The 27,620-nt window shown below is 42.6% G+C and overlaps 1 protein-coding gene and 1 long non-coding RNA gene across 2 annotated transcripts in view; one reads left to right on the forward strand and one right to left on the reverse strand.

Annotated features, from left to right (window-relative positions):
* Positions 1-27,620, reverse strand: part of LOC309546218 — a 1,099,142-nt gene that overhangs the window by 807,747 nt on the left and 263,775 nt on the right. The window lies entirely within an intron of this gene.
* Positions 1-27,620, forward strand: part of OPRD1 (opioid receptor delta 1) — a 41,891-nt gene that overhangs the window by 10,474 nt on the left and 3,797 nt on the right. The window contains exon 2 of the mRNA XM_082245772.1: positions 26,028-26,380. Within this exon, the coding sequence (XP_082101898.1) occupies positions 26,028-26,380 (353 nt within the window). The remainder of the gene's footprint in view (positions 1-26,027; positions 26,381-27,620) is intronic.

A 27,620-nucleotide genomic window follows, 5' to 3' on the forward strand; every position in this document is an offset into this window, starting at 1 on the left:
ATCAATCAACTCACGTATATATCTGTCTATCTGGTAAGAAGAACAGCTTGTCGGTGGTGGGGATCGTTTCACGTGGTGGTCATACACATTTAATCGAGTTACAGGAATCACAATTCGTTTCAAGTCACTTCAAAGTTTATTCATTTGCACGTTGTCACAAGAGAATGGACTTTTGATTTTTTCACCATATTTACATTTGTATGCATTGTTTATATATTTGTGGAATTTAAGTTTAGCGCACCAACCTTTCTTTACAAAGGTGGAAACATGCTTTGGGGCGGTTTCTCTGCTAAAGGTACAGACCGACTTTGCCGCATTGAGGGGCATGTTTTGTAAATCTTGGATAAAAACCTTCTTCTCTCAGCCAGAACACTGAAGATGGGTCATGGATGGGTCTTTCAGCATGACATTGACCCAAAACATACCACCAAGGCAACAAAAGAGTGGCTCAAGAAGAAGCACAAAAGGATCATGGAGTGGCCTAGCCAGTCTAATCCTATAGAAATTTAATGGAGGGAGCTGAAACTTCGAATTGTCAAGAGACAGCCATGAATCCTTAAGGATTTAGAGAAGATCTTTAAAGAAGAATGGACCAAAATCCCTCCTGAGATGTGTGCAGAGCGGCGATCAGGTATGGCGTGCAGAGGTGATCAAATACCACCAAAAGAAAGATCTATTTGTGGGAAAAAAGGACATAAATTTTATTTGGGTACAGTGGCACACGCCCACACAATTGTCAGTTAAATTAACACAGTGCTGCATTGCAAAAAATGGCCTGGTCATGAAGGGGGGTAAAGCCTTCCTGAGGTCAGGAGGTTAATGGCACATGCGGGTTCCAGGGATGGGGAGCAGCATGAGAGAAGCTCTGGCAAAATAAAGAGGAAGAAACAATTTCAGGAGCACAGGTTTTGGATTAAAGTATAACTAGAGGCTAGATGCGAGGAGGTGATATATTCTGAATTGTGTCATTTTGTTCTGGAATGCTGCAAAAGCTGGTGTTACAATAATTAGTGCAGGTGATGAACCATGCACCCATATCTTAGTTATATCATGCTTGAGATGACGCAATAGATGATGCTTAGCTTAGAAGAAGGCAAGCACTGGTTAGAATGTAAATGTGTGAAAAGAATAAGACAAGAGTCAAATTCACTTCTAAACAGAAAAGATGGGGAAATGGGAATGTTGGATGCAGACTGTCAGCTAAGAAAAGTTATTTAGGACATTCTCTGCTGATATTTAACCCATTATGGGTCAGCAATAAACTTGCAAGGCTAACCTCCATCTACAATGATATCATATGACCCAGGATGGAAAAATGGTCTTGGGCCAAATGTATGCGTGCATCCACCTTTCATAGAAAGACTTCCATTGTCCACTAAACAATACTGGCACCCATTGTGACCATCAAGACCCTGTCTTTGTTGGCTCTGTCCTTGGTTATCTCCTTTTCCTTAATGACTTCCATACCAGGCCTATGCTGGCACTCCTCTCCTACATGTAAAGATCGTGTTTTTTTTAGCAGAGACCCAGGAATTAAAATGGTGGTCGTTGCATCTTTCATGTCACACAGTATTTGCGCAGCAATTTTTCACACACATTTTTTTTTTTAAAAAAAAACAGAACACTAAAGTTAGCCTGATTTTTTTTTATAATTTTAAAGATGATGTTACACCGAGTAAATAGATACCTAACATGTCATGCTTTAAAATTGTGCAAACTCGAAGAATGGAGCCAAACTTTGGTACTTAACCACTTGCCGACTGCCTAACGCCGATCTACGTCGGCAGTCAGCCCCTCACAGGCAAAGTGACGTAGGGCTACGTCACTAGCTTGTGAGGGTCTAGGGAGCGAGCGCGTGCCCCCGGAGGCGCGCTCCCACTCCCGCTCCCGCGTGGTCACGGACCCCCCCCCCCGCGCGTGTGACCGGCGGACCCGATTCTCCCCTGTGTATGAAGGATGTGTATGTAGAACCATTAATGACTCCTCATACATCTGAAGCCACAGCCAATCACAGTAGAAAGCACGCCCCTAGGGACACACATAGCCCCTCCCTTTCAAAAAAAGTTAACCCCTTCACTGCCAGTGTATTTTTACAGTAACAGTGCATATGTATAGCACTGATTACTGTAGAAATGTCACTGGTAACCCCAAAAGTGTCAAAAATGTCAGTCAAGGGTCCAATCTGTCCGCCGCAATGTCGCAGTGCCGCAAAAAAAAAAAAAAAAAATCGCAGATTGCTGCCATTACGCGTTAAAAAAAAAACAACAAAAATTACAAAAATCTTTCCCTTTGTTAGTAAACGCGATAACTTTTGCGCAAACCAATCAAAATACGCTTTTTGCGATTTTTTTTACCAAACATAGGTAGCATAAAACAAATTGGCCGAAAATGTTAAAAAATTTTGATTTTTAAATTTTTTTGGGGGGGAATTTCATATAAAAAAATGTGAAAAATATTGCTATTTTTGCAAAATTTACGCTCTTTTTTTGTTTATAGCGCGTGATCAAAAAAAATCGCACAGGTGATCAAATACCACCAAAAGAAAGCTCTGTTTGTGGGAAAAAAAGGACGCCAAATTCGTTTGGATACAGTGTCGCACGACCGCGCAATTGTCCGTTAAAGTCACGCAGTGCCGAATCGCAAAATACCCCCTGGTCAGGAAGGGGGTAAAATCTTCCGGGGCTTAAGTGGTTAAAATCTATATAGGCGAGGGTTTAAAATTTTTTACAGGTTACCTGTTTAGAGTTACAGAGGAGGTCTTGGGCTAGAGTTATTGCTCTTGCTCTAACATTTGCCGCGATACCTTACATGTGTGGTTTAAACGCCGTTTACATATGCAGGCGCGACGTATGTATGCGTACACTTCTGCGTGCCAGCACGTGGGGATGGGGGTGCTTTAATTTATTTATTTTTTTATATTGTTTATTTTACTTTTATTTTTTATTTTGAAATGTTCCCTTTATTTTTGATCAACATCCCTTGTAATAGGAATAGGGCATGGCAGGTCCTCTTTACAGCGAGATCTGGGGTCTATAGGTTCCCAGATCTTGCCTCTAGGGTGGAAAGCCTGGGATAAAAAAATAAAAACCATCTCAGCTTCCCAGCTGAAGAAACAGCAGTGTTTACATCTGCCGAGACTGGACGTGAGGTCATAACGTCATGCCTCCAAAGGTCATAGAGATGACCTCGGACAACTCTATTGTAAACGGCTGCTGCCGGCCGATTCATTACCGGTTTGCCAAACGCGAGTCGGTAGAAGCACTGGAGGGAAGGGGGTGCTCAACCTGTGGCCCTCCAGCTGTTGCAGAACTACAACATTGCAAGGCTGACAGGTACAAGCATGACTTCCAAAAGCAGAGGCATAATGGGACTTGTAGTTTCCCAACAGCTGGAGGGCCACAGGTTGAGCACCAATGACAGGATCCAAACATGTAGACAAAAAGTGGAACTCCAGGCAAATGGCTAAAAACACAGAAAACTACATATAATTGTGCTATCTTGACTGCTAAAGGATGAATTCATGTCCATCCAGTTCTAAAATGTACACAGCTTTGTTACACAGCACAGCCCTGTATTGCAGGAAGACCAGATTTTTTCAGCTGCATTAAAGTAGCACTTACTAAACCCACAGCAGTAAAATCTATTATGCAGTAAAGCATGCTTGTTATACCCACTGTGAAACCTAAGGGGTTAATCCTCCGCATTGTGTAAAACAGCTGTTTGATCCTGTCTTCTCTTATCCTCTCCTTCTTCCACTGTCCCAAATCCATCTCCTGATAGAACAGAGTCTAGGGGAGAAGCTGCACATGCTCAGTTTTGCTAGAGAGTTTTTTTTTTTCTCTTAGGAGGGTGCATGTGATCAGCACAGGGCCAATCAGCACTGTCCAGACACAGGGTCAGGGGTCCTGCAGCCTCATAGGACAGTCAGAGGAGAAAGAAAACTCCTCCTACAAGCTTTAGCCAGACACTGGTCAAAGTCACAAGACTGCTATATACTGCTGATGAGAAAAGGTATTTAGCTGTTTATAGTTACTAAAATAATTGCATTTCCATGTTCTGTGTACTGTGGGAGACCAGATCTAGTGAGTGCAGGGTCCCGGGTTTAGTAGCATTTTAAAGGTCTTGGTCGTTCTTCAAGCCTGTCAATGGACAGTGAAAGGTGAATCAGCAGACTAATGAGCTCTCTACTCTCTGCTATCAGCACGTCCCTTGTTAGGGCAAGGGTACACTGACTGGCATTTACGCCGCTTCTCCCTTTCCCAGTCTGAGCTTTGATGCTTAGTAGATTGTGAGAGGCTAAAACCAGGTCAAAATTAGGTACTTTCATTCCTTGCATTTAAAAAAAAAGGCTTTTATTTGTGTATTAATAAATACAGCAATACTACGTGTTTTTATATCTGCGTGGAATTCAGCTTACATTTGGTTTGACTCCAACCTCCTGAATCTCTCTTTTGGGCCTTCAGTATATGATTAGATGCCTTACTCACCAATAAGAAGGTTCAGAAGGTGGAATTCTGGACATAACAATTGTTTTGACATGAAGCTTTCATGGAAGATAACCCCTGCTTGTTCATTTTTTGTTGAACTGCCCAGGTTTGTGACAGGTTTGACATGCAAGCATTGAAGAGTTGAAGGCAACAGTTCTTTTCCATTGAAAGATGTAAAAGCATTTATGAAGCAAAGGAGAAAGAGAATATATATATATATATATATATATATATATATATATATATATATATATATATATACACACACACTGTATATATATATATGTCTGTATGTATATATATATATATATATATATATATATATATATATATATATATATATATATTTACCGGTCATATTGATTCATAGTTCTCAGATTTTATTGGCTTCATATTCATTGCAAATTACATTTAAATAAGCTATATGAAAGGTTCAGATTGCCTTTCTACCTCTGTTGCCCTAGGCACTTACCTTCTGCGTCTCAAGCTAGAACCAACCATTATTCTACGTCAATGGGAAATTTATTTTTCCACACCAAAATATCCTCAAGCCAAGTTAGGTTTAAAAATAAACGGAGCACTCCCTAGAGCTTGGAAAGTATACAGGTTCTATTGAGAATCATTTTCTGCAATGTTCAATAAAATAGAACTTTATAATCATGGAGGGTCTCACTTGGTTATGTATGAGAAGCAGTTAAAATGGTTCTAAAGCCCAAACATTTTTTTACCTTAATGCATTCCTTTTATTAATGTTTAGGCATCAGAATCCCCCTTCACCCCCCCCTTATACTTATCGGAGCCCTCATTCGATCCAGTGTTGTGCATATCTGCAGCTCTTTTCTCCACTCACTTCAGGCTCTCACTGGCTTTGCTGGCTCTGAGAGCTTTCAATCAAATCCAGTGATGAGGGAACAGGGAGCGGGGCCGAGTGCAGCTGTCTGTGTCAGGACAGAAAGGAGGGGACAGGATCACCGTCGGGGGACTAGAGAAGAGGAGGTTCATGGTCAGGTATAGAGATGTTTGCTATTTATTTGGTGACACTTGCTGAGGAAGCCTATTTGGAAGCGTAACGCGTACAGGTGGATGGAGCCTCTGTTCAGGATTTTCCATCTTATTTAGTCAGCAGGGAGAGCTGATGATGTGTTTCATTTTCACATTTCTATGTGAGTATTTTTAGCCCTGGTTTTAGTACAATAAATTGTTTGAAATAGAGAGCACTATGGTTTCACTTTATTTTCTAGTTATATACGATTGATGGATATCTGCGGAGGAGTCCATTTGGGTCCAAGTACATCCAGAGGAAGACCATCCCAGTCAGATTCAGAGGGACATAATTACGAGCAATTGAGGCTCTGTTGTGGGGCCACTGCTTGGAGGTGAGCGGGCAATTTAGCCATAGGTGGAGGTCATTGAAGTCACTGGATTATAGGACGGCTTTACACGATTGAATATTGCACGACGGTGGATTTTTATAATTTTATTGGAACTATGAACATTAGATTGCGCTACACTAGATGTGATATTTTTATTTGATGCAAAGTTATAGGTGAACACCTTTTGATAAGTGGTAGCAGCAATCACGAATATTCACATTATATGTGTATATATATATATATATAATATATATGGTTTTCGAAATTTGTGATTCGTTTTGACCAGTTAGTTAGTATTCATTTATTATAATTGTGTACACCAGTTGTACACTAATTTATTTTGCACTGATTATTCACATTGAGAATATTTTTATGGCATTTTGTTTTTCTTTTACTAGTAACGGCGTTGATCAGCGATTTTCTAGTGGGACTGCGACATTACGGCGAACAAATCGGACATCTAACTAAAACTTTTTTGGGGACCAGTGACATTATTACAGTGATCAGTGCTAAAAAAAATGCCCTGTCACTGCACTAATGACACTGGCGGGGAAGGGGTTAACAGGGGCGATCAAAGGGTTAATTATGTCCTTAGGGGGTGCTTTCTAACTGTGTGGGGGTTGCTCTGACTGGAGGAACACAGAGATACTTGTTCCTGTTTAGCATCTTGTTTAGATAGGACGATCGCCGTTCTGCCTCTCCTGGGGATTATCGTGGGTGGCCGCCGGACATCAGGTTCACTGGACCCATTGGTTAGCATCCGCGCTAGCCAAAGAACAGCACGATCACGCCATCTAGTGGCTATTGAACGAAACGACGTACAGGTATGTCGTTTCGCACAATAGAGCCACATTGCCGCAGTATATACAGGGCGGTGGTCGGCAAGTAGTTAAATCTTTGTATATAGGACGAGTGCAAAGGAAAAGCTTATTCTTAAGAATGACTATGCAACTTTGTCAAAGGATCTCTGTTGGGAAATAGTGATATTCTGATAGCTCTATGCAGTTAAAGCATATACATTGCCAACTTTTTTTTAGTTTTGAATAGGGTAGGGAAGGGTTATTGCTGTCTCTGGTACTGCTAGGTAGATCCCTTATCCCTGGCCCCATGTATTCTGGGGCCATTGTAACCGAGATGATAATGATGGGAAATTAAAATGTGTACAGTTATCACTAGAACAAGAGTTGTGGGTAAATCTTCCAATAGTGCAAAATAGATGAAATCAGCGCAACTAATAATAAATATAAGATAGCAGCTATACCAAAACTTTCTTCACTCAAAAAGTAGTAGATAAATATAATACGAGGGTACAGCGCTAAAGTGAATATGTGCCACATAAAGTGCTAATGATCCAAAAAGTGACAAAGTGCTTGATACAATATCCGTAATCAATAACACAAAAAATATCAATGGATAGAAATCTCAATAGTAAATAAAAATAATCAATATAATGAAATATCATATATATCATATGTGCAAATGTAACAAATGGTGATATTAAAGTGCTTGTAAAAGTGCTCAAATAAGTCCATATATCCGTTGGTGCAAAATTAATATATAAGGTGCTTGATAGATGTATCCATTCACTAAGTGCTCGTGACACCACCAATGGCCACAAGATGGCCTCGCACCTTAATAAAGGAAAAAGAAAGCAATGTTTCCTTGGTAGAGGTGGGTCCAAAAAATGGAAGCAAATAACAGGACTGCCGGTGTAAAGAGCTCAGCACCACTGATTATCATGTAAAAAAATGATCAACAGATCTAAGTGCTCACTGCATGATTGCCCTTTTATTAAAGTGATTAAAATAATGAACTCACATATTATGGCACAATATGAGCTTGTACGAGCTGTACAGGCATACAAGATGTGCGAGGAGCCGTGCTGTCGGGTCGCTGCTGTCCGTGATAGTCTCCGCCCCCTATACACGTGGCGTCATACGCTTTCGCGTCACCTCTTCCAATAGAGGCACCTGTTCCAATGACAACTAAGAGGGGAATTCCTCTGACTTTGCAGAAATGTTCTCATACTTCCTGTTGTATTTCCAGGACAGGATTTAAAGCAAAGTCTGCACAATGGTGCGCAGACAGCCTAAAACATTCTTTTTTTTAGTTTTGGATAGAGTGGAGATGAACAAGGACTTCTATTGTTTCTTTGTTCTGCTATCCAGGGCTCTGTTAGAGAGATTTACCCTTATTTCCTGTCTTTCTGACAATGATTTCACTGGACAGGAAGTAAGAGAAAATCTGCAATAGGGACATAGACAGAAAAAAAACATTGGTTCTAGCCTTTTTCTGTTAAAGAAAATCATTTTTATGTCTGACAGTTTTGCTGTTCACCTTTTTATAAAACCCTGATAATCTGAGGTAAATCTCTCCAATACATCCTTAATCATCAGTATAAATTTAACAAGGGTACTAAACGCACGCACACACACACACAAAAACACACAACTCAACTAGGGCTGTTACAGTGCTTGCAGTAACCGTTTCATTTTTTTGTTTTAAACAAGGTTTGAATCTTGTACATAAAATGTGACAGATGTAAGCACCATTGGCAATGTTACACTCTGTTAAACATCACTCACTGAACCTTTTCTAGACAATTTTATCTGCATGTAAACATTGAGACAAATACAAATAGAGGTAAATGAATTTTTTTTTTTTAGCAAAACTATATTCCCACAAAAAGATAGAAGGAAGGCCAATGCGCTACCAATGGGGTATGAGACGTATGGGGTAAATTGGAGGTGGACGGCCATTGCACCGATTTGTGGATTAGCTCACTTTGGTGACACGCCTGGAGAATCACAAGAGTCATTTTAACATTGTGAAGAGTCACGAGAGTCACTTTTTTTTGAAGCACATTTACACTTTGTTTTGCACATGGACATTTTTTTGTATTGATTATTATGTTCACCCATATCTGAGTGCAATTGTTTATATATTTATTTGCACGTATCTAAGCACTTTATTGCTTGTTTGGCATTTTGGATGCATGAACTGCCTACTAATTTATTATCTGTGATATTTTTGATAATTTTTGATTTATTACTTCTCAGCACTAGAGTTGAGCGGACACCTGGATGTCCGTGTTCGGCGGGTTAGGCCGAACTTGAAAAAAAAGTCCTGGTCCGTGTCCCGGACTTTTTCCGAACTTTACCCGGACACCGAACCCCATTGAAGTCAATGGGGACCCGAACTTTCAGGCACTAAAATGGCTCTAAAACACCAATGGAAAGGGCTAGAGTGCTGCAAATGGCAGCAAAACGTAGTTAAGAGCATGGCAAGTGCTCTGCAAACAAATGTGGATAGGGAAATAACTTCAAACAACAAAAAAAAAAAAAGAAAAATAAAACAATTTTCTTTTTTTTTTTTTTACCAAAAATATGTAGCAGAATACAAAATGGCCTAAAATGTTAAAAAATTTGATTTTAAATTTTTTTTTTTTTTGGGAATGTTATATAGCAGAATGTGAAAAATATTGTTTTTTTTCAGAATTGTCGCTCTTTTTTTGTTTATAGCGCAAAAAATAAAAATCGCAGAGGTGGTCAAATACCACCAAAAGAAAGCTCTATTTGTGGGAAAAAAAGGTCATAAATTTTGTTTGTGACCACGCAATTGTCCGTTAAAGTAACGCAATGCCGAATCGCAAAATAGGGCCAGGTCAGGAAGGGGGCAAATCCTTCCGGTCTTAATGTGGTTAAGGGGGCATGGCAAGGGATGTGTCTTACGCCTACACACTCTTGCTGATAGGTGTCCCTCGTTCTCATCTCAGAAAGTTGGGAGGTATGAGCTAGGTGTGCTAGAATTAGAATTCAATCCTGCCCAGGTAAATATGCCAACCAGTGTGATCAGGGACAGTCCCACTCCTCAGATCCCGCTCTCCTAAAGCCCTGCTCTTTATGAAGTCATTAATTTACATATGAAGGAAACAACTTTATAATAACCTCCCATTGCCCTCCCTCTGTAGTCTTGCAGAAAGCCATTCTTCTTTGGCATGCTGCAAGACAGGAGGAGGTATGACACATTTTCACCTTTCACCACCCACATGAAGGCCCAGAAACACCCACAGTAAGCCTAGGACCCACCACATCAACTCCCACAGTTGGCACAAGTGACTCTCATAGCCCCCCTGAAGCTACAGAGGCTCAAAGATCATGGGAGATATAGTATCAGGACTGGAAAAGGAAGAAAACAGGACGTCCAGCCAGGAGGAGGAGTGCCATCCCAGATACAGAAACCTGCTGTATACTGCTAAAGGAGGTAAGTTACACACAAACTGACAGCAGGGTTGTGATTCATTGACATGCACCATGAATCTGTTGTTTTGGGGTGGAGAAACTGGAGTTCTTCTTTAAACAAGTTTTAAGCAGGGTATATTAGGCTTTTAGCAAATGTGAACACAGCTTATACAGGTCACAATGCCCATGTAGTGTAATTTGGGTCTCTGTAATGCGCAAGTTTTTTTTTTTTTTTTTTATATTTTGAATATTTAATTGTTATCATTTATGAATATATAACAGGGATGTAATTTACAAAGTCTCTTGTTTCTTTAATATAATATTGTTCTTGATAAGCTCAGGAACACCAGATCAAATGCATTCCTGAAAATTAATTCAAAGCAGGCTTGCTCTGAAAACAGTAAAATAGAAATGTAGACACCACAAATGGCCAATACATCCATAAGCACTTCAAAATGGCCTTCAAGAGAGGCTCAGAAGACTCATAAAATGAATATTGTCTGAAAACGTGCTTGTGTGCCTTGGCAGAACGTATGAGGAAAACAGTACCTACCATCTTTTTATTAAATAAGGCAACTCTGTAGTTCACTTTAACTGTTGTTTTTATTATTATATTTATTTTTATTTTAGTGTTTTGCACCCCATAGCAGCAATGCTTTGTTCTTTATTCACATTTTTTTTTTTTTAATTGATTGAGCTAGATGGACTTGTGTCTTTTTTCAACCTGACTAACTATGTAACTACGTAACATCACCAAGTGCATTTTTTAATTACAAATAGCGCAAGTACATGGATATGTATATCCATGTACTTGTAGACATATGTATATATGTCTACAAGTACATGGATATACATATATGTAGACAGCAGAGCTCAGGGAAGCAACACGAAGAGCCAATCAGTTGTGCTGCAGTGCTCATGTGCTAACAACAAACCTACTGATAGAATGCAGAGTGACAGAGAGATGAGCTCATCAGTCTGCTGCTTCTCCTTTTACTGTCCAATCACAGGCTAGGGGAGGGACAAGATTTGTTAGTGTTACTGAACTGCAGCAGAGCGAAAACAGGTCCCCTACTTGGCTAAACAGGGCTTTGCAGTTTAAAGCTTCCCACACACGATGAGAAAATCTGACGAATGATCAGGGCCGGCCCTACCATGGGTCCCGCTGGGTCCATTGGACCCAGGCAGCACTTTGAGAAGGGCAGCAAATTGACGCCCAAGATTTTTTTTTTCCAGCAGTTTTATGTGTCATCAGCAGTGCGTTACGGGCGGCATTTCCCCATCTCATACTGCTGCCGTAGTGCAAACTGATGAGTATGAGGAGGCAGAGCGTCTCCTCCAGGGAACATTCTTCGTGTGATTGTGATGTGTGCAATGACATCAGACAACAACGCACTCCATCTCACGCAGGGCAGGCTGGATCTTCTAGGGCGGTGGGTGCAGCACACATAGGAGTGACAGGGAGGACTGAGAACAGATAGTGGGTGTTTGGTAGACCGGTCCGGTGGTGAGTTATGGAAGAAGATAACAGTGTATATAATATTTTCAAATTTTTTATTTAATAAAGTTATTACATTTTTTTGTTTGTTTTTTTGGCCCTATACCCCAGGAAGCAGCCCCTTAAACCACCACAAAGCAGCCTCTTAACCCCCCCACAGAACAGCCCCTTAAGCTCCTTACACGTTTTCCATATAGACAAGGTGCTGTTGCATGTAAATCTGACTTCCTGATAAATTTATTTTAGTTTTAATTATCATGATATAAAATAATGGGTGTGGGGGCTTTTGGTGGGTGTGATTTATTTTTGGGGGTTGGGGGGGGGCAGCATTCTTGACCCAGGCAGCACAATGTCTTGGGCCAGCCCTGCGAATGATCATCCTATTTTTCCTTTTTTTTTGCATGCTAGTCTCATAACGAAAACCAATAGGTTATTAAAGTTACAAAAATACTTGTACGACAGAATACAACTTTGGAAGTGATGTAATGTGTTGTATTTTATTGTAATGCATTCCTCTGTTTCCAAGCATACGTGGTTTTGGATACACGATTATTTTCGTACAAATACTATACTAATTACATGAAAACCGTTCGTTCTGTTATCATGCAAGAAACATTTTCATGTTTTTCCCTTCGGATATTATCACACGCACTGTCGTAATCAGCTCTCAAAAGCTGTTTACTAATGAATAGATTATCGGACGATCGCTTTGTTTGAATCCATTTTTTTTATACCAAACTCTCATTGTGTGTATGGGCCTTATATCTCGTGACTGCATGGACAGAAACACAAATATTTTGGCAGGTAAAACAGCTCCCATATAGGTATTTTAACTGTGTTTTTCGTTTTTTTTGTCTAGAGTTTAGCTTTCAAATAGGATATGCAAAAAAAAACACTATATGAAAATAAAAAGTCCTGTTCGGGGTTTATACATCCCCCAGGCACCTCTCATACACCTTTAGAGATCTCTGATCCATGACCCAGTTCGGATCTTGGTCCTCTCCCCCCGGCCCATTTAAGTAGTAACGTACTATCACTGCCCACAGGCCTCCACCATATGTAAGCTGGGGAACAGGTAGCAGGAACAAAGCTCCCTGGGATAAGCAGTCTTTCAGGCACAGATACCAAATCCAGTGAGGTAGTGACAAACAGTGCTGTGTTTATTGGTGCTATATACAAGTGCTGTACAGTTTTTTTAAGGAAAAAAGAGCAGGAGAAATAATAACAAAACAAAAACTTTGCCATGTCCCGACACTTACTATACACAATGCAGGCCCTCACTAACAGGCTGAGGGTCAGCTTCCATAGACATAATCTGACAGTTTTACCAACCTTCTCATAGACAAACTTTGTCTGATTTCCCAGGCTGAGATAGCACTGTCTGTCTGTCTCAGGTGAGTTTAAATGGGCCTGGGGTGAAGGACCAAGATCCGAACTGGATCATGTATCAGAGATCCCTAAAGGTGTATGAGAGGTGCCTGGGGGATGTATAAACCCTGAACAGGACTTTTCCCAACTCTCTCTGGGACACTCTACTACACTATATAGCACAAAATACAATATAAAAAGTGTTAAAGCCCTTGTTCATAAGAGCTTTCAATGGGAATGATAGAAAAACCAATGTTGGGGGACCACGCAATTGGTCACTAAATTTTATAGATGCACAGTGGCTAGTACTTCTGCCTAGCAGCGCCAGGGTGGTTGGTTTGAATCCAAACCATGGCGAAACCTACCTGGAGTTTGCATGTTCTCCCTGTGCATGCGTGGGTTTTCTCCGGGTACTCCGGTGTTGGGGACTTTTGAACCCGGACAGCTAGATGGACTCCCTACAAATATTCGGGAACACACAGAGACATACACAAGGGTAGAGTCAAAGCATGTTCATTTATTTGAGGAAACGTCCCGAGCATATATACAGTTATAACAACAGAAAAATTAATTTCGCAATAAAGGGCTTGGCGTCAGCATTACTCACTATCACATGATACTTTTTGGCATACTACACAAGTTAAAACTGTTCCCATAACAAATTTACCTATCAACATGTTCTTATGTGCAACTATTTCTGCAGAGTCAGACACAGCCGAACATACAAGATGTTATGACTATAAATCAGGCATAATTGCAGGAATAATAAAGAAGAATATACAGCATGAAAACACCATTAACCCATCATCCGGTTTCCTCCAACACTCCAAAGACATGCTGGTAGGTTAATTGGCTCCTGTCTAAATTGGTCCTGGTATGTGCATGTATGAATGTGAGTTAGGGACCTTAGATTGTAAGCTCCTTGAGGGCAGGGACTGACGTGAATATTTAATACATATGTAAAGCGCTGTGTAAATTGACAGCGCTATATAAGTACTTGAAATAAAATAAATATAGATGAGAATGGAACAGGTTGATTAGGAAACAATGAATTGACGCAACCAATTTATCTATTTTATTGACAAGCTTGCTTAATGTTCCCGCAACAAACGATTGGACAATCAATATTCACTTTTGCCCAATGTCTCATACGCTAAACAACATTATCTGTCAATAATGCCATGCAATTACATGCACCAGATGTGAAGTAAAAGGTGATATATGAAAAAGTGTAAGGCTCATTTACTCTCAACAGTTGTATGTGACTAATACATTTTTGTTAATTGCCTTTGATAAGAGAGATGCCTTAATTTAGGTCTGAAAAAAAAAACGCTGTTAGGAAATCTGGTGTGTGAATATACATTCACTCATGTCAAACTGTCAATGTCATTTACGACAGTATGCTTTTGTTTACTTGCAATGTCTGTTTGCAGTTTGTGACAAGTACTTTTTCATTTTACAGGGTAAATTACGTTCTAATTTGCATAGGTGTATATAATGATTCCATCCGACTAAGTGTAATGATAACTGATCCATTGTTTGATGATGTCTTTTGTGCCACCGCAATCAAACTGAACCTGATGTGACAAAGGTAGTCTTGATAATGTGAGCCCAAATGTTAGCAAACTATTTTTCAGATGTGTGAACATTACCACAACCATCATTCTCGTTGTTTATGGCTAACTTGAGAGACAGTATGAAAATAAGTCTGCTTGAGACTGCAGGCATATATAACCTAGGGATTTCTTTTGCTCTTTGCACATATTGAAAGTGCATAAACCGGCATTGATTCTTTAACCTTTTCGGGGCAAACTGTATGTATCTCTAGAGTGGGAAAATAAGAGAATTGGCTGTATTAAAGACTTCAGATAATGCACTTGTTGGAAAATAATTGGGAACTAACACAATCCCTGGAATTTATAAAGACTGGTGCAGGCAGATTTTGCAAAAGTGTACATTCTAAAAGTAGCAAAGAATGCACCAAATTCATATACCTGTCTGGAACTTATACTTGAATTTGGCTCATGTTGTGTCACTTTCGCAATATCTGTCTATGCCCGTTTTTCTCTGTATGCCAAAAGAGAATTGGTCTGTAAGTGGACATTCGATTATTTTTTCATCTTTCCATCTATTAAATCTTCTGCCCTTGTTGTTTTAACTTTGGATAGTAAAAAAAAAAATTTCTGCCAGTAAATACCTTATACAGCCCAATTCCTCTTTCTTGTCTGGTAATTAGCCTAGGCTGATGACATCATGCACAGCTCTCTCTAACTCTCATGAGAGTTTGCCAGCAAGGGAGGGGGGATGAGTCACAGGAGAGCCAAGGCGAGCTGCAGAGCTGGAGAGGCCTGGATGAGGGCACAGATAACAGGAGACTGCAAAGATCCACGAGTATTTATCAAGAGAGGAGAAAAGTGCAGGCAAGCAGTGGTGTGAGTGTGTCTGTCTGTCTGTCTGTTTGTATATATATATATATATATATATATATATGTGTGTGTGTGTGTGTGTGTGTGTGTGTGTGTGTGTGTGTGTATGTGTATGCATGTGTATTTCTGTGTAAATCCTAGAAGTGAACAGGCAGCAGCTTCAGCTACCCACATTGAAAATAGCTGCAGCCAGACTTAGAAGAGGGAGATTTCTGAAGCACATTTGACAAGTACAGAATCACAGGATATATAAAATAATATGCAAAGTGGTTGGAAGGAAGCTTCAGAATTAGGGTTGAGCGAACACCTAGATGTCCGTGTTCGACGGGTTCGGCCGAACTTTAAAAAAAAGTCCGGGTCCGTGTCCCGGACTTTTACCGAACTTTTCCCGGACACCGAACCCCATTGAAGTCAATGGGGACCCGAACTTTAAGGCACTAAAATGGCTCTAAAACACCAAAGGAAAGGGCTAGAGTGCTGCAAATGGCAGCAAAACGTAATTAAGAGCATGGCAAGTGCTCTGCAAACAAATGTGGATAGGGAAATAACTTAAAACAACAAAAAAAAACAGAAAAATAAAACAATGTTCTTCTTCATCTCTGAAGGACGAGGCCCATATGGAGTAGGAGGGAGGTTGAGGTGGTGGTGGATGTGGCGGTGACATAGGCGTGCGCACAGGGTGTGCTGGGTGTGCCTGGGCACACCCTAATCACCTAGGGCACATAGCATTGCCAGTGAGGAGATGGGAAAGATCTCCCTGGGACCTGCTCTGCTCTATTTCTCCTTGCCTACAGGTACATGGCCCCGATACATTACTCTCCCTGCTGGCAAACACATGCATGTGTATTTCAACTTTGGGGTGCACACCTTAATGCAATAGGCTGCGCACACCTATGGGCGGTGTAGGTGGAAGCGGCGGTGGAGGAGGACCAGGGCCGGATTAACAGCATCATGGGCTTGGTGCTGAGGATTTTGAAGGGCCTTAAGGGCCGTGCCTTGCCATGCACCCAGAGGAGGAAGGGTGCAGCCATGCATGCCTAATTCAACATGGGATGCTGTCTCTGAAGCCCATAAACACATCCATGCATCGCCAACTGTCCCTCCTTGTCCGGCCTTCACGCTGTGTGGGGAGGTTCTGAGGGTGCTGCCTGGGGAAGCGAGCATAGAAGCCAGACTTCTGTGTTTACAAGTGACAGAAGAGCGGTAACAGTGAATATGGCCAACCCGGGGCCTATATAAAAGGTAGGGGCCTGGAGCTGCAGCTCCAATAGCCCCTACATTAATCTGGCCCTGAGGAGGAGGACGAGGTAGCCAACACTGCTTCTTTTCAAAAATTTTAAATGAGGGTACACCCCAAAAGAGTGAGAAAGAGCAAAAATGGAACAATGGGTGGGTAAGGTCGGTATCCATTGCTATTCTGCATAAGGTACGGAAAAGTCCCGTGGGATCCATGCCTGGTTCATTTTAATGAACGTGAGCTTGTCCACATTGTCTCTGGACAGGCGGCTGCGCTTGTCTGTTATAACGCCCCCAGCCGTGCTAAATACCCGTTCAGATAATACACTGGCTGCAGGGCACGCCAGCACCTCCAAGGCGTAAAGGGCAAGCTCAAGCCATGTGCCCAATTTGGAGACCCAGAAGTTGAAGGGGGCAGACCCGTCATTCACTACATGTAGGCGTGTGCACACATACTGCTCCACCATGTTGGTAAAATGCTGCCTCCTGCTAAGACGTTCCATCTGAGCTGCTGGTGCTGCTGTTTGTTGTGGCGTGCTGACAAAGCTTTTCCACATTTCGGCCATGCTAACCCTGCCTTCTGAGGTGCTGGCGGTGCCCTGGTTGCGTTGGCGACCTCCTCCTCCTCCTCCTCTGCCTTGTGCTTCCACTGTGGCCCCGCTGTCAGATGGGAATGCCAGCAGCATGGCGTCTACCAGCGTGCGCTTGTACTCGCGCATCTTGCGATCGCGCTCCAGTGAGTGAATTAAGGACGGTACGTTGTCCTTGTAACGGGGATCCAGCAGCGTGGCCACCCAGTAATCAGCACAAGTTAGAATGTGGGCAACTCGGCGGTCGTTGTGGAGACACTGCAGCATGTAATCGCTCATGTGTGCCAGGCTGCCCAGAGGCAACGAAAGGCTGTCCTCTGTGGGAGGTGTATCGTCCGTGTCCTCTGTATCCCCCCAGCCACGCACCAGTGATGGCCATGAGCTGGCCTGGGTGCCACCCTGCTGTGAACATGGTTCCATCTCCTCCTCCAGCTCCTCCTCCTCCTCATCCTCCTCATCCTCCAGAACTGTGCCCCTGCTGGACAATTGCGTCCCTGGCGTTTGCGTGTGCAGGAACCCACCCTCGGAGCCCCTTGCGAATGACTGCCCTGAAAGCCTTGGAAATGTTACCTCTTCATCCTCCTCCTCCTCCTCATCCTGTGCCACATCCTCTTCCATCATCGCCCGAATTGTTTTTTCAAGGAGGCATAGAAGTGGGATAGTTAAGCTGAGAACGGCGTCATTGCCACTGGCCATGTTGGTGGAGTACTCAAAACAGCGCAACAAGGCACACAGGTCTCGCATGGAGGCCCAGTTAAATTAAATAGCGGAATAGAAAATATGATCCAAAAAAAGTGTATGTATATCACACGTACACAACCACACTGGGCCCCAATTACTATTGTTTGTACCCCTAAAAGGCTAGATGAGGAGTAGGGGGAGTATGGAACAGGCAGCACCCTCAAACCTTCAGAAGTATGAGATGAACCCCAACAACTTGGAAAGGTGGATCTCTCTCACACGTACCGACACAGACTATCCCGCAATTCAATTGATCCTCAAAGGTTTTTATTGAATAGCGGAATAGGAAATATGATCAAAAAAAGTGTATGTATCTCGCACGTACACAACCACACTAGGCCCCAATTACTATTGTTTGTACCCCTAAAAGGCTAGATGAGGAGTAGGGGGGGTATGGAACAGGCAGCACCCTCAAACCTTCAGAAGTATGAGATGAACCCCAACAACTTGGAAAGGTGGATCTCTCTCACACGTACCGACACAGACTATCCCCCAATTTAACTGATCCCCAAAGGTTTTTGATTAAATAGCGGAATAGAAAATATGATCCCAAAAAAGTGTATGTATATCACACGTACACAACCACACTGGGCCCCAATTACTATTGTTTGTACCCCTAAAAGGCTAGATGAGGAGTAGGGGGAGTATGGAACAGGCAGCACCCTCAAACCTTCAGAAGTATGAGATGAACCCCAACAACTTGGAAAGGTGGATCTCTCTCACACGTACCAACACAGACTATCCCCCAATTTAACTGATCCCCAAAGGTTTTTGATTAAATAGCGGAATAGAAAATATGATCCAAAAAAAGTGTATGTATATCACACGTACACAACCACACTAGGCCCCAATTACTATTGTTTGTACCCCTAAAAGGCTAGATGAGGAGTAGGGGGAGTATGGAACAGGCAGCACCCTCAAACCTTCAGAAGTATGAGATGAACCCCAACAACTTGGAAAGGTGGATCTCTCTCACACGTACCGACACAGACTATCCCGCAATTCAATTGATCCTCAAAGGTTTTTATTGAATAGCGGAATAGGAAATATGATCAAAAAAAGTGTATGTATCTCGCACGTACACAACCACACTAGGCCCCAATTACTATTGTTTGTACCCCTAAAAGGCTAGATGAGGAGTAGGGGGGGTATGGAACAGGCAGCACCCTCAAACCTTCAGAAGTATGAGATGAACCCCAACAACTTGGAAAGGTGGATCTCTCTCACACGTACCGACACAGACTATCCCCCAATTTAACTGATCCCCAAAGGTTTTTGATTAAATAGCGGAATAGAAAATATGATCCCAAAAAAGTGTATGTATATCACACGTACACAACCACACTGGGCCCCAATTACTATTGTTTGTACCCCTAAAAGGCTAGATGAGGAGTAGGGGGAGTATGGAACAGGCAGCACCCTCAAACCTTCAGAAGTATGAGATGAACCCCAACAACTTGGAAAGGTGGATCTCTCTCACACGTACCGACACAGACTATCCCCCAATTTAACTGATCCCCAAAGGTTTTTGATTAAATAGCGGAATAGAAAATATGATCCCAAAAAAGTGTATGTATATCACACGTACACAACCACACTAGGCCCCAATTACTATTGTTTGTACCCCTAAAAGGCTAGGAGTAGGGGGAGTATGGAACAGGCAGCACCCTCAAACCTTCAGAAGTATGAGATGAACCCCAACAACTTGGAAAGGTGGATCTCTCTCACACGTACCAACACAGACTATCCCCCAATTTAACTGATCCCCAAAGGTTTTTGATTAAATAGCGGAATAGAAAATATGATCCCAAAAAAGTGTATGTATATCACACGTACACAACCACACTAGGCCCCAATTACTATTGTTTGTACCCCTAAAAGGCTAGATGAGGAGTAGGGGGAGTATGGAACAGGCAGCACCCTCAAACCTTCAGAAGTATGAGATTGTGTTCACTGTACCCCACAAAGATTGAGTTCACTGCACCCCACAATGATTGTGTTCACTGCACCCCACAAAGATTGTGTTCACTGCACCTCACAAAGATTGTGTTCACTGTACCCCCCAAAGATTGTGTTCACTGCACCCCACAAAGATTCTGTTCACTGTACCCCACAAAGATTGTGTTCACTGCACCCCAAAAAGATTGTGTTCACTGCACCCCAAAAAGGATGTTGTTCACTGCACCCCAAAAAGGATGTTGTTCACTCCACCCCAAAAAGATTGTGTTCACTGCACCCCACAAAGATTGTGTTCACTGCACCCCAAAAAGATTGTGTTCACTGCACCCCAAAAATGATTTTGTTCACTGCACCCCAAAAAGGATTTTGTTCACTGCACCCCAAAAAGGATGTTGTTCACTCCACCCCAAAAAGATTGTGTTCACTGCACCCCAAAAAGATTGTGTTCACTGCACCCCACAAAGGATTTTGTTCACTGCACCCCAAAAAGATTGTGTTCACTGCACCCCAAAAAGGATGTTGTTCACTGCACCCCAAAAAGGATTTTGTTCACTGCACCCCAAAAAGATTGTGTTCACTGCACCCCACAAAGGATTTTGTTCACTGCACCCCACAAAGATTGTGTTCACTGCACACCAAAAAGGATTGTGTTCACTGCACCCCAAAAAGATTTTGTTCACTGCACCCCAAAAAGATTGTGTTCACTGCAGCCCAAAAAGATTGTGTTCACTGCAGCCCAAAAAGATTGTGTTCACTGCAGCCCAAAAAGATTGTGTTCACTGCAGCCCAAAAAGATTGTGTTCACTGCAGCCCAAAAAGATTGTGTTCACTGCAGCTCACACACAGAAAAATGGATGTGGATCACTGACACCTGCCTATCTCCAATCCCACACCACACAGCAATATCGATTGTAGTTTGTAGAACACAGTTTCCCTAAAATTCAGCAGACTCTGTCCCTAACAGGATTGAGAAGAGATCGTAGATCAGGATTGAGTGCAGACCCCACCCCCCACACAGCAATATCGATTGTAGTTTGTAGAAGACACTGACCCTATAATTCAGCAGACTCTATCCCTAAAATGCCTACAACTCGCCCTGCCTAAACACTCCGACCTGTCCCTCAATTCTATCCGGACACAAATGGTTTTTTCCTGCCTATCTTTCCCTAATCAGCAGCCAGCACGTTGATGTGTGCTCTGTCCCTGAATCTAAGCAGCATAATGACGCCGCTGCGGCTGCCTCGAACTTATAAAGACTTGGTCACATGCTTCAGACGGCCAATCACAGCTACTGAGACATTTGCAGGCATGGCTGGGATGGCTTAAGGCACACCAGTTAAACGATTGTTGATTGGCTGTTGAAAGCCCGCCATGAAAAGAGCGCCAAAGCATGCAAAACCCGGAAATAAAACGACCGAACACGGATTTTTACCCGAACATACAGTAAAGTGTCCGTGTCCGTGTTCGGGTACAAAAAATCCAATTATTCGGTACGAACACGAATAATACAGTCCGTGTTCGCTCAACACTATTCAGAATGGCAAATAGGCTTTTATTACCAATTATGCAAGCAGACTGCGGTTCCTCTTTAATTAGCTCCACTTTTACATTTGGCACATTCAATCTGACACAATGTAAAAGTGGCACATTTCAATGCAAAACAATGTAAAAAGTGGCACATTTTGTATCTGAATTTGGTGCACAAGTTGCTGCCAGAACCAACAGTGTTTCAAATGCTTTATGAATTTGGCGCAATACATTAAGAAGAGAGATTAACGCCAGAAAAGTGGCACATCAGCTTTATTGAATTCCCCTAATGTGTTGAGCTACAATTTCTTCAGCATGATAAGGCCAACACATAAATAAGAGATTAGGTTAAGATTAAGGTTAAGGGTTAAAGATTGATTTCTAAGGGTTACTTTTCAGGTATTGGAAAAGGATTAAGATTAGGGGAGGTTAAGTGACAAGGCTTCATTTGAAATGTTGGGATAAATAAGAGGGTTCAAATGAGAGGTGGTTAAACGTGTAACTAAGCAATAAGTACAAAGAATAATATAATGTTCATTTACATTCTAATGATTTATAAATATATATATATATATATATATATATATATATATATATATATATTAATATTGTTCCTTCCTATCAAATTCCTATCAAAACTTATAGCCATTTTTTTGTTAGAGCACTTTCTGTTTAAGAATGACAACATGGCATTGTTGGGTTTCCCTGCAAGGATTGCGTTGTCACCCTCCTTGCCCTGCTTTCGTCCTGCACAATGTCCTATGTAGTGAGCACTGGCATGTACACACTTTAGCTTTAAAGTGCTTTTAAACCCACAACAGTAAAATCAGTCTGTAAATACAGTAAAGCAGCCCTCAAAATGTCCACTCACCTGCTTGCATTTGGCGAGTGGAGTGAGCTCCGCCGGATCACAAAGAGCGGGGATCTCCCACTGTGATACAGCATTGATTTAAATTGCCTGTCGATAGCAGTCAGTCCCGCCTCCTTGACTGACTCATATGATAGACAGCACACTGGTTTCTCTTCCTCTCCTCTCTCTGATCCCAGTGCACTGGTGAGGCTGCATTTATGGGCACTGATGAGGCCGCATTTATGGACACTGATGAGGCTGCAATGATGGGCACTGGTGAGGCTGCATTTATGGGCATTGATGAGGCTGCATTGATGGGCATTGAGGAGGCTGCATTGATGGGCACTGGTGAGGCTGCATTTATGGGCACTGATGAGGCTGCATTGATAGGCACTGGTGAGGCTGCATTGATGGGCACTGATGAGGCTGCATTGATGGGCACTGATGAGGCTGCATTGATCGGCACTGGTGGGGCTGCATTGATGAGCACCAGTGAGGCTGCATTGATGGGCACTGGTGAGGCTGCATTGATGGTCAGTGATGAGGCTGCCTTTATGGGCAGTAGTGAGGCTGCATTGACTTGCACTGATCAGGTTGTATTGATTGGCCCTGGTGAGGCTGCACTGATCAGGCTGCATTGATGGGCACTGTTGAGACAGCATTGATGGGCACTGATCAGGCTGCATTGATGGGCACTGGTGAGGCTGCATTGATGGGAACTGTTGAGGTTGCACTGATGGGCACTGATAAGGCTGCATTGATGGGCACTGATAAGGCTGCATTAATGGGCACTGGTGAGACTGCATTGATGGGCACTGATGAGGCTGCATTGATGGGCACTGGTGAGGCTGCATTGACGAGCACTAGGAGGCTGCATTGATGGGCACTGGTAAGGCTGCATTGCTGGTCACTGATGAGGCTGCATTTATGGGCACTGGTGAGGCTGCATTGACTGGCACTGATCAGGCTGCATTGATGGGCACTGGTGAGGCTGCACTGATCGGCACTGATCAGGCTGCATTGATGGGCACTGGTGAGACTGCATTGATGGGCACTGATCAGGCTGCATTGATAGGCACTGATCAGGCTGCATTGATGGGCACTGATTGGCTGCATTGATGGGCACTAATGAAGCTGCACTGATGGGCACTAATAAAGTTGTACTTATTATTTATTTATGTAACTTAATTCTGCATTAAACATTTAAAGAGGAAGTAAACCCTCCTCGGGAAGTTGTACCTATAGGTAAGCCTATGATTAGGCTTACCTATAGGTACTGTAAATATCTCCTAAACTTGTACCGTTTAGGAGATATTTACCTTTAATGCAGCCAGTGACGTCACTGGCGCGTGCGCTCTGAAGGAACGGCTGATCGTGCCGTTCCTTCAGAGCCCCGTGCCGTGACCGTCGGCTCCCGCGCGCGTGCGCGGGAGTGACGTCACCGCGGCTCCGGCCAATCAGATGGCCGGATGCCGCGATCCCGGAAGACGGGCGACTGAACATGTCGCTCGTCATACAGGTGAGTGAGCGGCACGGCGGGGGCTCGTTCTAAGGTAAGTATTGCATAATGAGCTAGTATGCGATGCATACTAGCTCATTATGTCTTTCTCTTGCAGGTTGTAAAAAAAAAAAAAATAATTTTATACGAGTTTACAACCTCTTTAATAGTGTATTTTCATGAGATAATTTATGAGGGCGTGTTTAGGGGCAGAATTAGGGGTGAGGCAAGGTAGGGGCTGGGTAGGCAACTGGTGGTTAGTAACTCTTAAGGCTTGGCTAGTAACTCAGGACTTGAAATTTTGAGCCCTGCAGTAAACCATGCTTGTTATACCCACTGTAGAACCTAAGGGGTATATCCTCTGCATCAGGGGTAGGGAACCTATGGCTCGCGAGCCAGACGTGCCTCTTTTGATGGCTACATCTGGCTCGCAGACATATAGTCTCCTGCTATAAGTATATCATTATTAGCCCCGAGTCGAGTCCATGCCTGCGCGCTGTGGCCATACTGGTTGCTAGTATGCCGCTTGGCGTCTAGCAACCAGTGATGTCATGTGACGTCAGCGTCGTCACGTGACAGCGGGAGAGCGAGGGCAATGGTCAAATTCCTCCTCCGCTCCTAAATTTACTGCACCCACCACCGGCCACATCCCTCTTCTCCAGGTGGCAGCGCAGGCTCAGCGTAGAGCTTTCGGAAAGAGTATTTGCAATTATTAAGTTGAGACAGGGAAGCACAGAAAGCAATAAATTATAGGCTATCCTGCACCTTCTTTTTTATCTTTTATTCACAGTTTACAGAGGCTCCCAATACCCTCACTTAAGAAGTGCTGCAGGCCTGCAGCCATATATACAGTGGAATTTTTTAATAACATTTCCCCAGACATTGACATTTTGGCACATATGGGCTACACATCCACTTTCTGTTTGCGCTAAGGTTATTTCTTCTTTCCATTGTCGTGCCCTGAAAACCGCACTAGTGTGAACAGGGGAAGTCAACTTTAATATTTCAGCCATTTTTTTTGCAATTCGTCAGTGCGTTACTAACTTAAATAAAGGTTCCCAACCCCTGAAATATAGTGTATGGCTCTCACAGAATTACATTTGAAAATATGTGGTGTTCATGGCTCTCTCAGCCAAAAAGGTTCCTGACCCCTGCTCTACATTGTGTAAAAAGGTTTTTTGAGCTCTTCTTGCACTGTCTCCATAACATGTCCGGCTAAGGCAGAGTTACTGGAGTCAGTCTGCACATGCTCAGTTTGGTGTGTATTGCTAGAGAGCTTTTTTTTTTTATTGGGAGGGTGCAGGGGCCAATCAGCACTGTCCAGACAGAGGGTCAGAGATCCAGATAGGACAACCAATGCAGTGTGAAAACTCCTCCTACAAGCTTTAATCAGACACTGATAGAAGTCACAAGACTGCTATATATACTGTTGATGAGAAAAGGTATTTAGCAGTATATATTTACTAAAATAATTGCATTTCCATGTTCTGTGTACCGTGGGAGACTAGATATAGTGAATGCAGGGTCCAGGGTTTAGTGACACTTTTACTTTAGTAAGGTGCAGCTCAGACAGCACCGACTATGGCTTTGTTGATGGACAGCTGTTCCTGCACAGCACTGAAGGGGGATCATAAGAGGAGGCAGGGCTGGTGCAAGGATTGTCTACTTAGGCAAAGGCGCATTTTGCAGCCCCCCCTCTCCTTCCACTTTCCTCCTGCCTTACATGTGTAGGACAATTGCCATTGTCATAGGTAACCCAACGCACGCATTTGTGTAGGTATGGGTGTGTGTATGGCAGGCTCTAAAAAATGTTTAATTTGTTTTTTTGTTTTTTTAAATGTCTCCTTATATGCTTAAATCATTTTTTATCTATTTAACTTTTATTGCTATCAGATAGGGGACCAATAGCCCCTATGTGATAGCATATAGGTGACAGGTTCTCTTTATGGGGACCTGGGGGTCTATTAGATCCTAGATGTCTTCTCTCTAATCTACTGCAGCTGATAAAACACAGACCGTGTTTCATCAGCTTCTTCCCCAGCACAGATTCCGGAGAATGACAGCTCCGGTCCAGGAAGTGACATCATTCACCTTACTTCCTGGTCTATGTACAGTAGAGAGGCTGAGCGGACAGAGGGTATGGGAAGGGGGATGCAGGCCTGGTGGGTGATAAGTAATAAATAAATTGTAAGGTTCTTTGCAGAAAATTAACAGTATTTTCTGTTCTTCACAGATACACCAAGATGAAGACAGCAACCAACATTTACATCTTCAATCTTGCCTTGGCTGATGCACTGGCAACCAGCACTTTACCTTTTCAAAGTGCCAAGTATCTCATGGAGACCTGGCCCTTTGGAGAAGTCCTCTGCAAAGTCGTATTGTCTATAGACTACTACAACATGTTCACCAGTATTTTTACCCTGACCATGATGAGCGTGGATCGTTATATAGCTGTGTGCCATCCTGTGCGAGCATTGGACTTTAGAACCCCATCAAAAGCCAAAACTATAAATGTCTGCATATGGATTCTGTCATCAGTTATTGGAGTGCCAATCATGGTTATGGCAGTCACCAAAACAAATAAAGGTAATTGGGAGCTTTATTGTTGTCTGTACATGGTATGATAAGGAATGCTTTAAAATGGCTTCAATGTGATTCAACTATGCCTCAAATTGTAATGCAGAGACTTAAGCTAGATACACCCTATACAATTTTCTTCAGATTTTTTCCTTTAGATTTACCAAAACCATGTAATATGAGGTCAAATCTACACACTTTCAATTTGTATGCAATCAGGCAGGCCCTTGCACTACATAGTTGAAGGTAAAGCCCTGTACACACGTACTGATCGTCGGCCGAACGATCGGCCGTCTTTTGTCCAGGGCTGTCGTGTCTGTTGAAAACTGCAAAAGACTGCACACGAATTTTGTCCGCCAACAACAGCCGACTGCAGAAGTGATGTCATGTGATGGTTAACTTTTCTTGTCTTTTTTCTTTTCTGAGCATGCCCAGTCTTGCTAATCTGCTGTCTGTCGGCCAAAATCTGTACTGACTGGCGAACAATCGGCCGTTCTGGTGTTGGCCAACAAAAATTTTAATGCCTGCACACCCGATTCTGTTCAGCCGAAAATGCGCTGTCGGCTGTCGGAAGCATCATACTAACAAGCCTACAATCGGCCGATCGGTCGGCGGCCGAATATTTACGCCGACAATCGGTACGTGTGTACGGGGCTTTAATCTAAAGGAAATCTACCAACAAAAGTTGTATAGTGTGTATCCAACTTAAGAGATGTCTATTGATACCTGTGGTAGACCTAGGTGCCTACACACTTTACCTGTCAGTTTTGTTAGAGTGATAGAATCACTTTAAGGTAATAGTTTTGGATCCCTAAATATCATGGGAATTCCAAACCATGAACCTGAATGTATGTATTTTTTTTCAACATACGTAACTATGTAATATACAGTTTAAAAATGGTCCATACACTGAAAAGAAAATAGCTAACATTTCCTCCAACTTAAGCTGACCATACATTATGCAATTTTCTTGTACAATTTTCCTTTAGATTTACCAAAACCATATAATATGAGGTCAAACCTAAACACTTTCGGGGCCATTTCACACCGCATGCAGTCCAGGGTGTGTGTTTCTGCATCACAAATGCAATGAAAAGAAGGTTATATGTTTTTTAATGGCATAGTTCACACTAGTGTGGTCAGTTCCAGTGCGTTCCAGTTCTAGAAAAAATACTGCATTTTTTCTGCATCGGACTGTACTGAAACACGGTAAAATGCATCAAAAAAGCCCCGGAACGCACCAAAAACA

The sequence above is a fragment of the Pelophylax lessonae genome, assembly GCF_965119305.1.
Source record: "Pelophylax lessonae genome assembly, chromosome: 2".
NCBI lineage: Eukaryota > Metazoa > Chordata > Amphibia > Anura > Ranidae > Pelophylax > Pelophylax lessonae.